Source organism: Heloderma suspectum, chromosome 1 (assembly GCF_057233095.1).
Source record: "Heloderma suspectum isolate Gila_16-S chromosome 1, 16-S_ref, whole genome shotgun sequence".
Classification (NCBI taxonomy): domain Eukaryota; kingdom Metazoa; phylum Chordata; class Lepidosauria; order Squamata; family Helodermatidae; genus Heloderma; species Heloderma suspectum.
This window is the reverse complement of record NC_139458.1, coordinates 291,964,922-291,978,729: the sequence shown is the minus strand read 5'-3', so window position 1 is coordinate 291,978,729 and position 13,808 is coordinate 291,964,922. Positions and strand designations below refer to the sequence as shown.

Sequence of the window (13,808 nt, the reverse complement as noted above, 5' to 3'; positions counted from 1 at the left end):
TAATAGAAGCATAGCTTCCAAATCCCAGGAAGTACTAGTTCCCCTCTATTCAGCACAGGTTAGGCCTCATCTAGAGTACTGTGTCCACTTCTGGGCACCACATTTTAAGGAGGATGCAGACAAACTGGAGAGGGTTCAGAGGAGGGTAACAAAGATGATCAGGGGACTGGAAACAAAGCCCTATGAAGAGAGACTGAAAGAACTGGGCATGTTTAGCCTTGAGCAGAGAAGACTGAGGGGAGATAGGATAGTGCTTTTCAAGTACTTGAAAGGTTATCACAGAGAGGAAGGCCAGGATCTCTTCTCGATCATCCCAGAATGCAGGACATGGAATAATGGGCTCAAGTTACAGGAAGCCAGATTCCAGCTGAACATCAGGAAAAACTACCTGACTGTTAGAGCAATACGATAATGGAACCAATTACCTAGGGTGGTGGGCTCTCCCACACTGGAGGCGTTCAAGACGAGGCTGGACAGCCATCTGTCAGGGATGCTGTGACTTGGATTCCTGCACTGAGCAGGGGGTTGGACTCGATGGCCTGGTAGGCTCCTTCCAGCCCCACTATTCTATGATTCTATGATTCAATGATTCAATGACACCAGCACTGATGGTTGTTGCAGGTCTGCCAGTGACAGCAAGTTCTATTTGCTTATCAAAATCCATGAGAGAAGAGATTGGGAGAATCCTAGGTCCCTTCTTCTCAGCAGATCTGCTAAACCTATATCTAAGGACATTTCAGCAAGCAGACCTCTCTCCAGCATGTGTCTTGCCTTGTCACACATGGTTATATCCAAACATATCTTTTCCATCCTGGCTGACTGACTTCCAGAAGCTGAGATCAACTCCTTTGGCCAGTCTTGTGAAATCAGTATCTTTGTTGTTAATATACATGTTTTTAGGGTGATGGGTTGCACTCTTAGAAGTAGTTCTCATTGACTTGCTAAACCTGTATTCAGGCTGAATCACTTCAGATTGAGGTGGGGGCTCATATATCCAGTGTCTTCAGAAGAAACAACTGTTTCTAATAAGTACATACAGCACAGGCTGAAAGCAATTTAAGTCATGCTGTTTTGATACTTTACTAGTTTATTAATCTAATACTGTCTTTTTCCTTATTCCCATATATGTTCACAGCACAACTGCTTGACCCTTGGATAATCCTTCACTTATATGCATTACAAATCTAAGAAAATAAAGTAGGGGTAATTAGGGACCATACGAGGTACAGTAACATTATACGTAATAGATGGAATGTCTATTATAATATGCTTTAAAAAAATCTGAATTATTTTCTTAAGCTACAATTATTAACATAGCTTCATGCTACTTGACTTTTTTCCTGGGGAAAATGGGCCAAGAACAAGATAAATTATGACACATAGCCCTTCAGAATCATATGTGGTCTTCAGCAGTTGATTTATTAAAAAGCTTAAGAGTTTGACATTCTGATATGTTTGAAGATTAGTCAAGGCCAAGCAGTCAGTCAAAACCACAAGACAAGGAATAGCAGTGAAGGAATTGCAGTGCTGAACATGTTTTGATTAGGGATGTATGAAAGTCACTTACCTTTTTGCGGATTCTGTTCGGGGGGGGAGGCGTTCCGTCCTTCCCCCTGGAATCCTCGACCGGGGGGGAGGCGATCCAGTCCTCCCTCCCGGAATCCTCAATGGCCGGCTGTGCTCCGTGGCAGCTCCGTGGAACAGCCGGCCAGGCCCAGGCCAGGGCCGTCCACAGCCGGATTTCCAGCCACGGAGGGCTCTGGGTAAAACAAAAACAAAAAAAAAACGCATACGCAAATGGCAGCTACGGCCGCAGCCACTTGCATTCCTTATTTTTCGCTGTCTTAGTCTACTTCAATATTTATGTAGACTAAGACGAAGAAAAGAAAGGGGAATGCAAATAGCGTACTGGGCGCTATTTGCATTCCCCTTTCTTGTCTTTGTCTTAGTCTACATAAATATTGATGTAGACTAAGACGGTGAAAAACAAGGAACGCAAATCGCGGTGGCCGTAGCAGCCGCCATTTGCATACGCATTTTTGTTGTTGTTGTTGTTTTTACCCAGACGTGATAGGCTACGTAAGTCTTTATGTAGCCTATCACGTCTATGGGGGGGGGGAGAAAAAAACACAGACTGCAAATGATGGCGGCAGCAGCCGGTCGGAAGACCAGCTGCCTCTGCTGAAGCTGCCGCTGGAGCCGCTGCCATCGTCGTCCGAAACATCCGCCCCAGGTAAGTCTCGTCCCGGGGGGGATCCGCGGGGGGTGGCAGGCCGTTCCGTGATGGATTTCGGGGGGCCGAATTCACTGGCATTCGGTCTCACTGAGATCCATCGCGGAATTCTCTGACATTCCTAGTTTCGATTAAGTGGAGAAATGGGGCTAAAATAGACTTATTTTAACAGCAAGTCCATATTGTAGAAAGCTATGAGAGGATAGAAGATGGTAATAGCTGCATTCATTGGTCTTGATTCTACATTTTGTTACTTAAACTATATAATCTCTATGGATTATGACTGTAGAATGAAGTAAGCATAAAGCTCTTGTTTATAAGGAACAATACTATTCTGTTTCCAGCATTGGGCCAGTACATAAAGAACTGCCTCCTATGAACCCAACTGACTTTTTATGTTCTTCTTCGTAGTCTGTCCTTTTATACTCTGTGTTTTAATTTGTTTTATTATTGTACTCTGTATTGTTTTTATTATATTTTATGACCACTTTCAGATCTCATATTGTACACCACCCTGGCATCTTTTGATGAAGGGCAGTTTAAAAATCTTTTACTCACATAAATAAAAATAGATAAATTGAGCCTGTTCAGACGTCACACTAAGCCATGATGATTAGGAGTTCTGAGCTAACCATGGTGACTTAGTGTGGTGTCTGAAAGGGGGTCAGACCCAACTATGGTGGTTTATTAACCACGCTCAAACTATGCTCATTAACCACCTGCTGCAAGATGGTTAGCAGCACTAACCATGGCTTAGTGTGACATCTGAACAGCCCCATGGTTAACAGAGCACTTCCATAGAGCTCCACAGCAACTGCAGCCAAAAATGGCCATTACAGGAGCAGTACTGCAGATGGCTGCTGGTTAGGGATGTCAGAGAATTCTGCCATGAATCTGAGTGAGGCCGAATGCCAGTGCATTCGGCCCCCCGAAATCTGTGGTGGAACAGCCTGCCCCCCCCGCCCCCCGGGGAATCCCCCCCCGGGACGAAACTTACCTGGGGTGGATGTTCTGGGTGGCAGCAGCTCCGGCGGCAGCTGCGACGGCTGCAGCGGCTGGTCTTCTGACCGGCAGCCACCACCGCCATTTGCAGTCTGGAGGTGTGTTTTTTGTTTTTTTTTACAGAGACGTGATAGGCTATGTAAAGATTTACGTAGCCTATCACGGCTGGGTTAAAAAAAAACAAACCGCGTATGCAAATGGCGGCGGCTACAGCCGCCGCCATTTGCATTCCCTATTTTTGGCCATCTTAGTCTACATAAATATTTACCTAGACTATTACGGCGAAAATAAAGGGGAACGCAAATAGCGTAGCAGTAGGGATGTACGAAAATTCCGCCACAGATCTCGGGGAGGCTAAATGCCAGAGCATTCGGCCCCCTGAAATCGGTGGCGGAATGGCCCGCCCCCCGCCACCCCCCAGGATGAGACTTACCTTGGGCGGATCTTCCTGGCGGCGGTGGCTCTGGTGGCGGCTAGGCGGCAGCGGCGGCGGCTGCCGGTCTTCCGACCGGCTGCCACCGCCGCCATTTCCAGTTTAAAAAAAAACAAACAACATGATAGGCTAGGCTACATAAAGATTTACATAGCCTATCACAGCTAGGTTTTTTTTAAAAAAGTGATGGGCTACGTAAATCTTTACGTAGCCTATCACAGCTGACTTAAAAAAAAAAACGCACATACGCAAATGGCGGCGGCCATGGCCGCCACCATTTGCGTTCCTTATTTTGGCACGTCTTAGTCTACGTAAATATTTCGTAGACTAAAACGGCAAAAATAAGGGGAACACAAATGGCGTAGATGCTACGCTATTTGCGTTCCCCTTATTTTCAACGTCTTAGTCTACGTAAATGTTTACGTAGACTAAGATGTGCCAAAATAAGGAATGCAAATGGCGGCGGCCATGGCTGCCGCCAGTTGCGTACGCGCGTTTGTTTGTTTTAAAGTCAGCCTTCATAGGCTACGTAAATATTTACGTAGCCTATCACGGCTGACTGCAGGGATGCAAACGGTGGCGGCTATGGCCGCCGCCATTTGCGTCCCTGCTAGTCAGCGGCCGGATGTCCGGCTGCTGGCGGAGCCGGCCGGCGGCTCCGCAGAATTGCTGCGGAGCACAGCCGGCTGGCCAGGATTCCGAGGGGGGGAGGAACGGAGCGCCTCCCCCCCCAGCGAGGATTCCGGGGGGAGGGACGGAATGCCTCTCCCCCGACCATAAACATAATCTGCGAAAGGTAGGTACCTTTTGTACATCCCTACATAGCGGGCGCTATTTGCGTTCCTCTTTATTTTCGCCGTAATAGTCTACATAAATATAGACTACGTAAATATTTACGTAGACTAAGATGGCCAAAAATAAGGAATGCAAATGGCGGCGGCCATAGCCGCCGCCATTTGCATACGTGGTTTTGTTTTGTTTTGTTTTTTACCCAGAGCCCTCCACGGCTGGAAATCCGGCTGCGGACGGCTCTGGCCTGGGCCTGGCCAGCTGCTCCATGGAGGTTCTGCGGAGCGCAGCTGGCAGTTCGAGGATTCCGGGGGGGAGAACCGGATCTCCTCTCCCCCCATCGCAGATTCTGGGGGGAGGGATGGAACGCCTCCCCCACCACCATAAACATAATCCATGGAAATGTAAGTACATTTCGTACATCCCTACTGCTGGTGGCCATTTTCTTCCTTCTTTCTGCTCCCCTTAAAGAAAGAAGGAAAAAATAAATTAAAACAGCAGAATATTGGGCAAAAACCACCATAGCGCTAAAATGTGCATTTGCGCAAAATTGCCATATATTGCTAAAATGCACATTATCCCCATATATCACTAAAATGCTCATTTGTGCATATGTGCACATGCGCAAATGTATGTTTTAGCAATATACAGAGATGATGCGTATTTTGGCGACAGTCTGCAATTTTTGCACTGTTTCCCACCATTTTTATTTATTTATTGCTTATTCCTGTAAGGGAAGCAGAAAGAAGGAAGAAAATAGCCACTAATGGTAATCAACAATGCCACTCCTGTAATGGCCATGTGAGCTGCAGAGGCTGCTGGGATGCATGAGGGAGAGGTTGGAGGACTGTAGGAGTGAGGGTAGTTAGAGAGTGGTTAGGCTAACCACGCTGCTGGCCATGGTTAGCTGCACATGTGGCGGGGGCTCTTGCAGTGATTAGTGCTAACCACCCTGCCCCAATATGTGTCTGAACAGGGTCATTCTGAGACTAAAATCCTATACACCCTTATCTGGGAGTAAGTCCCATTGAACTTATAAGATTACTCCTGCGTAAATGTGTATAGGATTGTACTGTCAATCTCCTAAACTTTTCTAGAAACCAATTGGATCCATCTCTCTCCCTGGGTGGATGATGTGATTCATCTGACATCCAAGTAGAGAGATTGAGACCTAAGAAGCTGATCTTCACCAGATGAAGAGCAACCCATGTCAGAGATCAACCCCCCACTTCTTGATTGTTTGTATCCAGGACACTTCAGAACAACAAATCCAGTGCATGCTCTGTGAGAAGTTCCACACAAAAACTGGGTAAATAAATTGTGGTATTTGTGGATTTTGAAAAGTTATTTATTAGCATATGGCTCTCTAGAAACTTAAAATGGTTTAACCATCTAGTATTCCACCCTAGAAGTCATGAAAGCTGTATTTCTTTCAGAGGGCTCGAGGCCACTAACAAGGAATCTAACAAGTGTCTTCATAAAACTACACATTCCAGGGTTTCTTGAGAAAACCCCACAACCATTATCCTAAAACAAGTTTGGTTTATAGGGCAGATGCAGCCTTAAAAGTGCTAAAAGAGAATAAAACAGAAAAGATTCTCACTGAAGCAACATATGAGATAATATTGAACATGAAGATAATGGTATTCTAGTAATAAGTACTACCCAGAGATTTGGTGGTATTAACTTTTTTTTTCCTATTAAAATTATTTTGCTAAATAATAACAAACAGAGTTCACTAGGGAGTATGTCAGCCTCTTTTTAATTAGGTTTTTACCCACCAGGAGTGCTTTGATTCTTGATTTTTTTCCTATTGTATTATGCTTTCTGACTAAAGTGAAAATCTAATTTACTTATTTCCTGTAACTCATAAATCACAGAGATGCTGAGGGGTGTTTTTGTTTTGTTTTGTTTTTTAAGTTTGAGGCTCAGTAAAAATGCTCCAGGAAAACTTATGTTTTGAGACATATCACATTAGATCACTTAAATCTGTTTCCTTAGGTAGATCCATCTTTATTGTAGTCAAAATCCTAACAGACAGAACTATGTATCTCACAAGTCTTTTGTCATCCCCCTAACTCTGGACCTGGGTGGTCCTATGCCAAACAGTTAAGAGTACAATGGGACAACCCAAAAATAATGTAGTGATTTCTGCACATTCAGGGGACCTCCGGATACTCAAGCATATTCATTTGTATATTAAAAGGGGAGGGGAACCATTAAAAAGAATAGCCTGACAAGGACCTATATATTTCCAGGACCTAAAGGTTCATAGTATCCTGGTGGGAGGGATTAGCAGATATTTGTTGTGATGTTAAAAAGTTCCCCTTCATGCTATAAAGGAAGTACTTCTTCAGACAGCGCATAGTTAAACTATGGAATCTGCTACCACAGGAAGTAGTGATGGCCACCAGTTTGGATGGCTTTAAAAGGGGGTTGGACAAATTGCTGGTTTAAAAGGCAATCAATGGCTACTAGTACACACACACACACACACACACTTGCCCTCTTCCCACTCTCCCAACCCTCTCCCAATACATAGCAATAAAGAATTCGGTATTAGGATTGGCAGCCAGCCTTGAACATGAGCTCTTGAGCACTTTATAGGAAAGCAGAGCAAAAGAAAAGGTCCTTTTCACTTTCTGTTCTCCAGGAATCCCCCCCACTCCACACATGGAAGCCCCAAACAGCTCTAAAAGGGTCATGTTCGAGGCTGTCTGAAGACCAGAACAGGGGCACATTTTGTTGGAGGTCCCCACTTGTGCTAGTATAAATACAAGAAACAAGAGTGAGAGGTGCCTTTGCTATGATAATGACTGTATGGTCTAAAAACAAAGTATGTTTTTAAGGACATTTTTCTAATATGCAGATTTAATTAATTAATTGACTTTATTTATTTATTTATTTATTTATTTATATACCACCCAAAAGCCAAAGTTCTCTGGGCAGTTCACAAAAATTAAAAACCACAAATATAAGATAATAAAAACATGATATAATCTTTAACATACAAAATTTAAAAACAATTTAAACAGCTAAACAGTTACATACAGTAAGATACTGGACCTGATAAAAACAACTGACATAAATGCTGCATCATATGCTGTCAAATGCCTGGGAGTAGAGATAGTCTTAACCTGGCACTGCAGCAATGACAATTAGGGATGTTGGGGGAGTCCAAGAGGGGTGTGGAGTCTGGTGGACTCTACCCTGCTCAGCCTCCCAGGCCCCACTTGCCAAGCTGCCCCATGCTTACCAGGCCCTTTCACCAAGTACCACACAGTCCGCAAGCACCCAGTGGCTGTCCGTCCCCTCACCAAGCCACCATTTTGCGAAAAAAATAGTGGCTTGCGTTTTTCCATAAAAGCAATGTTGCATAAATGGCAGCCGTAAAGGGGCCATTTACACAATATTTCAGGCTTGCCAGGAGATCACCAGGCCATCCAGCAGCTCACGCAGTGTGACAAGCGCGAGGTCGGGCAGTGGTGGCAATTTGGCAAGTGCTCAGCATGGACAGACTGCGGTGAGTCCATCCATCCCTAATGACAATGGTGACACCAGGCAGACTTCAGTGGGGAGATCATTCCATAATCAAGGGGCCACCCGTATGATAAGCCAAATAATAATTGACTATGATTTCTTTAATCTGGAGATGGATGGTTGGATAGATAATAGAGAGATAACATCTGAGTGGACAGCATGGGCTATGTAAGTGGCATGGGTAGTGGAGTTTTATGACACTCCTGAATAGGCCTGGCTGTAGCATGATCTGAAATCCTGCCTGTCCTTGATACCACTGCTGTCTGCTTACTAGCAAGGGCTGGCCATACCATTAGACAGAGTGAAACAGCCACCTCAGACAGCAGATATTTGTGGGGGCTGGGAAAAATCTCTAAACTATTTTCCCTAAGCTAGCCTGCTGCCCCAGGTATAGCAGAGGAAGCTGTTCCATCCAGTGTTGATGTAAGATTCATCTTGCTAGCACAGTGGTATGGGGGCAGGGGTTGCCATCTCATCCTTTGCCTCCAGCAGCAAGATACCTTGGGCTGGCCTTTATACTTGCTCAATAACCTCAATAAGAAAGCATATGTATTGTACTGTGAATTAGCATGGCATTATCTCACCATAATGTGGGCTTGGTTTCTGGCACACTTGCCAAAAAAGATTCACCATCACTGTGTTATGCAGTTGATGTAAAAGGAGAGCCTATTACAAATTATCTGGTACTGGCAAATAGCACTGAGAATTAGACTTGAGGTGGCAACCCTGGGGAGTGGGGACTCAGTCTTACAACTTGTCATCAGCAAACCTTCACACAAATGTTCAACAAAGTGCATGTCAGAAAGCCATATGGCTACTGCATTTGCACTACCTGCAGTTTCCGAACACTGTTCATGGACAACCCTATGTAGAGAACATATTACCACTCCTAAGCATTTTTCAAACTAAATGGACTTGTTCTCCCTGTCGGTGTTTTGCATGTCATAGACATTGTGCCTGGATGCTGGATATACATAAACCTATATTTGTTCATTGATTCAAACTGGGTTGACAGAAGCAAAAAGTTAACCCAATTTATAATTTTAAAAATCATAAACAAGAAGGTAATTTTTCCAAGCCAAGCAGAGGGCTCAGAAAACAACAAACACACATATTGGGGTATTTTTTCCTGCCCCCATAAGTATTAATCATACATCTTGATTTTTATATGCCTAGGTTGCAGAGAAATGAAACCAAAATCTACATTCAAACAATACTTTTATTAGTATGTATGTATAAATAAATATGTAATAAATAAATATCAACCAAAATCTGACTAAATTCAGACTTCATGGCTTCAATATCATGCCATCATTTTTTCCTCCCCACTTCCCCTCCTGGTTTTGTTTAGCATCTTGCCTGATGAACTTGAAAGCTTGCTCACTATTTTGTGACATTTTGGTTGGTCCTAATAATGGCATCCCTGGCTGTAAATTTTAATCAACACAGATTCTATCACTTATTAGAGAAATAATGGCCATTTCTTGGTTACAAAAGTGAAAAGCAAAGACATTTGTGGGTGTATTTCATTTATTATTGTTTCCTTTTTTGAGAAGGAGGAAGTGGATTAGAACACATTTCATGCTGAGAGTCTTTAACTAGCAGAAATTAACCCAGGACATGGGGAATGGATTAATTAGTTAAGTGGTGCTAGCTTTTTTCTTTTCGTTTTCTTTCAGGTTTTAACTGTGAATTCAGGCCCTGTGATGGTGGGAATCCCTGTGAGAATGGAGCTGTGTGTCTAAAAGAGATGGATTTGGCAGCCTTTCCCCTTGGATTCCAATGCCAGTGTATGAAGGGCTTTGCAGGCCCACGCTGTGAGATCAACATCAATGAGTGCAGTTCCAACCCTTGCCTCCATGGGTATTGCTACGACGGTGAGTTTAGTGATTGTTACTCCATTTCACATAAAGTACTCTCACAGCTGAATTTGAGTCATTTCAGGGAGATCAGCAGAGACACGCTTACTAATGTGTGTGCCCTGGCTACAGCTCTGCATCATATTCCTGAAGGGAGGAGAGTTTGCCAGAATGTCTCATTTTCTGGCACAGAGGTTTATGTTTCCAGAGGTCACAATTGCAGCTAATGAGAAATTCTAATGAGTTGTCTCTTTCAATGCTTCAATTAGCTCAAAGGCCTTTTGTGCAATATATTTGATGGTGAGTAATTTTCAGGTGCTAAAGAGATGCTCCTCTGAGTAACGAAGCACTGTTTGCAATGAGTTTAACAAATATGTATGACTGTTGCATTGAAATGAGATCATGCCGATGAAAGAGGGGTGCCTGTTCGGTGTCACTGGGCTAGGAGAAAGCACCGTACCATGACTAACTCTTTGTATGTGTATCAGGCCTCACATTTTTAAGAAAGCGTCTAATGGAGAGATCATATATACTACTGTCAAATCTACATCATCAAGATAGGCAAAGGAAAGCCAAATATGCAGGCTGATGTTGTAAATTTCACTTCAGTGATGTATGAGAATTCCGTTTGGGGGGTGAAAACTTGATGGATTTTTCCAGTTTAGCCCTGGCAGATTTCATTTCATTTTCCCCTGCTGGCATCAACTTGATCTGTAGTGAGTCGATCCAATATTCAAATTCCATTTTTTGGTTTGTTTAACGGTGGCAATCTGTGCGAATGGGTGTGTGTGTGTATTTTGAAGTTTGTGCAAATGTAGTCTTTCTTTTATTATTCTTCCTGGCCTTTTGCAAGTGCAAATGAAGTAAGTGCACCAAAGGGGTTGGGGGACTATATCTCCTCTTACTAGTAAGTGTTGAACTGACACTTGTCAAGTGTCCTCCTCCCTTTCAGCACTTCCCTGAATCTCCAGCAAGTCCGGAAAGGGGAGTTATGGCCCCCACTTTTCATGGCTCTTTCCTGGAGTAGTTATTCCTGTTGCACAAATTCCCTCTCCATTTACTGCCCAGCCTTTACATTTCTGGAAGTGTAGAGTCTGGGAAATAAATGGAGGAGAGATTTGTGAAAATTTAAAGATTGGGCAAATTTCCCCTCAGGCTCTAAATATCCACAATTTCCCCCTCCGTTGCTGGAGACTTGGGAAAGTCTTGAAAGGAAGGAGGACACTGACCAATTTCAACACTTAATAATAAGAGGATTGCATTTCCAAATGGGAGATATTGCCCCCCCCGGTGCACTTCCTTTGTTTGCATTTTTTTTCAGTGCTTCTGAATTGTGCAAATGGGTTCCTCCTTTGTCTTACTATTGTTTTTCTACTGGTCCTTCTCAACTGTGCGCAAATTAGCCTATATACTGTCTTGCCTTGTCAGTTTCCTTGTATGTTACCTACTGCACTTTGGTGCTCCTGTTGACAGATGCAACATACAAGGAAATTGAGAAGGCAAGACTACACATAACAAGACAGCTGAATCTGCACTCTTGCAAAATACTGGGGGAATTTATTAAAAAATTCATTTACACAAATTTCAAGATCTTCCCCGTAATCCAAAAAAATCCAAAATGGTGGGATCAAAAACAAAATATGCTCAAAACATTTCTGGAATTAGAAAAAAAAAATCTGCTGCAGTCCGCCACAGCTTACTGGAAGGGAAACACTGTGGAATTCTGTTGGGCTCAAATGGAAAGCAATTCCATTGCACATCCCTATTAGTAGGTAATGACAACTGACATTTTTTATTCCATGATGCATTTTCAATGGGCAAATTCACACTCCAGTTAGACCGAAATAGTTGGGTTTTCAGACCATGGAAGCTCTATTCAGTTGTTCACCTCAAATGTTTTCAGAACATGTAGAAGGAGGCCATGCACGCTAGTCACCCCAACATGCTTAGAATCCTCCATGTGATCAGGAACTGATTGTATGGAGGAGTCTAAGCGTGTTCAGTGAAATCTCCCTACAACTACCTGCTCAGTCTTTCCTTTCCTCACACTGTTTCAGTTCCACCTGCTCATTATAAGGACTTTGTATCTAAGAACTAGTGCCTGAATTTGTTTTTTTCCTTCCCTCTCACAATCCCTTTTCAATTTGTCCCTTAGATTATAAACTGGGGGGAGGGTCTTATAAATGAGTTTTGTGAGCTGCTCTGGAAGCCTTTTCCAGCTGAAGAACTGGGTAAAATGCTTCAAATAAATAAACAAATGTATGTTTCATTGCATTAGATACCGCAGCAACACATCTGGCTGAGGGTGAGCATGGGACAAGGAGGAAGAGGCTTCGAGAGAAGCCTATGGGGTTTCCCACTCTGTGTGTAGAGCTGCACACATGCACAATCCTTCCCTCCTACCAGGGGCATCATTAGGATAGGACCCATCTGGGCACGAGCCCCAGATCTTTTTTGAGCTGTGCCCTGAATCTTTTGAGCTGTCCTAATCGCCATTTTTACATTTTCCCATTGACTTGCATTGGAAAACAGAAACTGACATGCCTTTTTTAGTTTTTATGACAAAAATGCATGGAATTTGGAGACCTAGTAGCCCCCATGAACTTATTGAACCTGCCAAATTTCAGGCAGTTAGGTCCAGTGGCCTTTGTGCTAGTCACAGGTAAAATTTGCTATTTTCAAGAAAACCTGTCAAAGCAAAGAGCTATAATTTTTTGTGTGTACTCCCACATAAGTGCATAGAGTTTGGGAACCTGACAACACCTATAGAGCTGACTGAATTTGCCAAATTTCAGACAGTTAGATCTGGTGGCTTTTGTGCCAGCCATGCATTAAGTTTCCTTTTTTCAAAGACTAAAACAAAAACTAAAAACTGTCAAGCCACACAGGGGATTAGAGATCCTAATCAGAAGGTGTTTAAGGTGACCATTATGAGGTCACTATCCCTAATCTCTGGTGTAGGATTTTTTTGGGTGTGTGTGTACAAAAAACCTCTCTTCCCCCTACTTTTCTGCTCTTACATGCCCACTGTTGGGAGCTTGCTTGCAATGAAATTTTGAAGAGGGAGAAGGAAGGGAAGTGTTCCATGTGAAATACTGTTATTTCACACAGCATCTGATTTTACTGTCCCAAACTGGAACCTTTGGCTTCTGCAGAAGTTTAGTAGCTTCAGTACAGCAAAGGATCCAACCAGCCTCCACCAACTTCTTTCTTCTCCCCCTCCACTTTAATTTCTCCAAAATAGCTTTAGGACTCAAATTATTCCAAAGGGAGGGTTAGGACTATGTGGCATCATGATCAAGAAACTGCTGGGGCTTTTAAATAGCTTGTACAGTTTTTAAAAAGCTAGAAAAAGCCCTCACCCACCTCACCTCATAAAGTTCATTTAAGTACGTGCAATCCTTACAAACCCTCCACATCCTCCTTAAATTCCTCTGAAGTACTAGCTCTCTGAAAGGAGCCACTTGGCTTAGGGAATTCTCTCTACCCCTCCCCCCCACGTATTTCCAATCACCATTCTTCTTTTCTTCTTCCCTCCCCTATCCTGTCCTTTCTTTCTCTTCTTTATTCCACCCAGACCATATCTTGGGGAATTCTTAAAGAGAATTCTCTTCGGTGGGCAAGAGAAGTTCTGAACTGTATTTGACTTTATACAGACAGAAAAGAGGGTTTGTTTTTCTCCTTCTCCTCACTCAAGCCTTTGACAAGAGTGGGTTCACATGGTTGCAGAGAAACAAATCTGGGGCTGTTTTGTTTGTTGGTTGCTGTTATCCAGCAATAGGAAGGGCTGTGGCTCAGTGGCAGAGCACAAGGTCCCAGGTTCAATCCCCGGTATCTCCAGGTAGGGCTAGGAAAGAATTCTGCCTGAAACTCTGGAGAGCCGCTGCTGCCAGTCAGTGTCAATAATAGTGCGCTAAATGGACCCAGGGTCTGACTCAGTACAAGGCAGCTT

The 13,808-nt window shown here is 43.5% G+C and overlaps 1 protein-coding gene across 1 annotated transcript in view; it reads left to right on the top strand.

The window, feature by feature from the left end:
- The window catches only part of LOC146359228 (uncharacterized), a 120,540-nt gene that overhangs the window by 91,021 nt on the left and 15,711 nt on the right, over nt 1–13,808 (top strand). Inside the window, exon 8 of the mRNA XM_084812731.1 lies at nt 9,677–9,874. Coding sequence (XP_084668857.1) covers nt 9,677–9,874 — 198 coding nt within the window. The remainder of the gene's footprint in view (nt 1–9,676; nt 9,875–13,808) is intronic.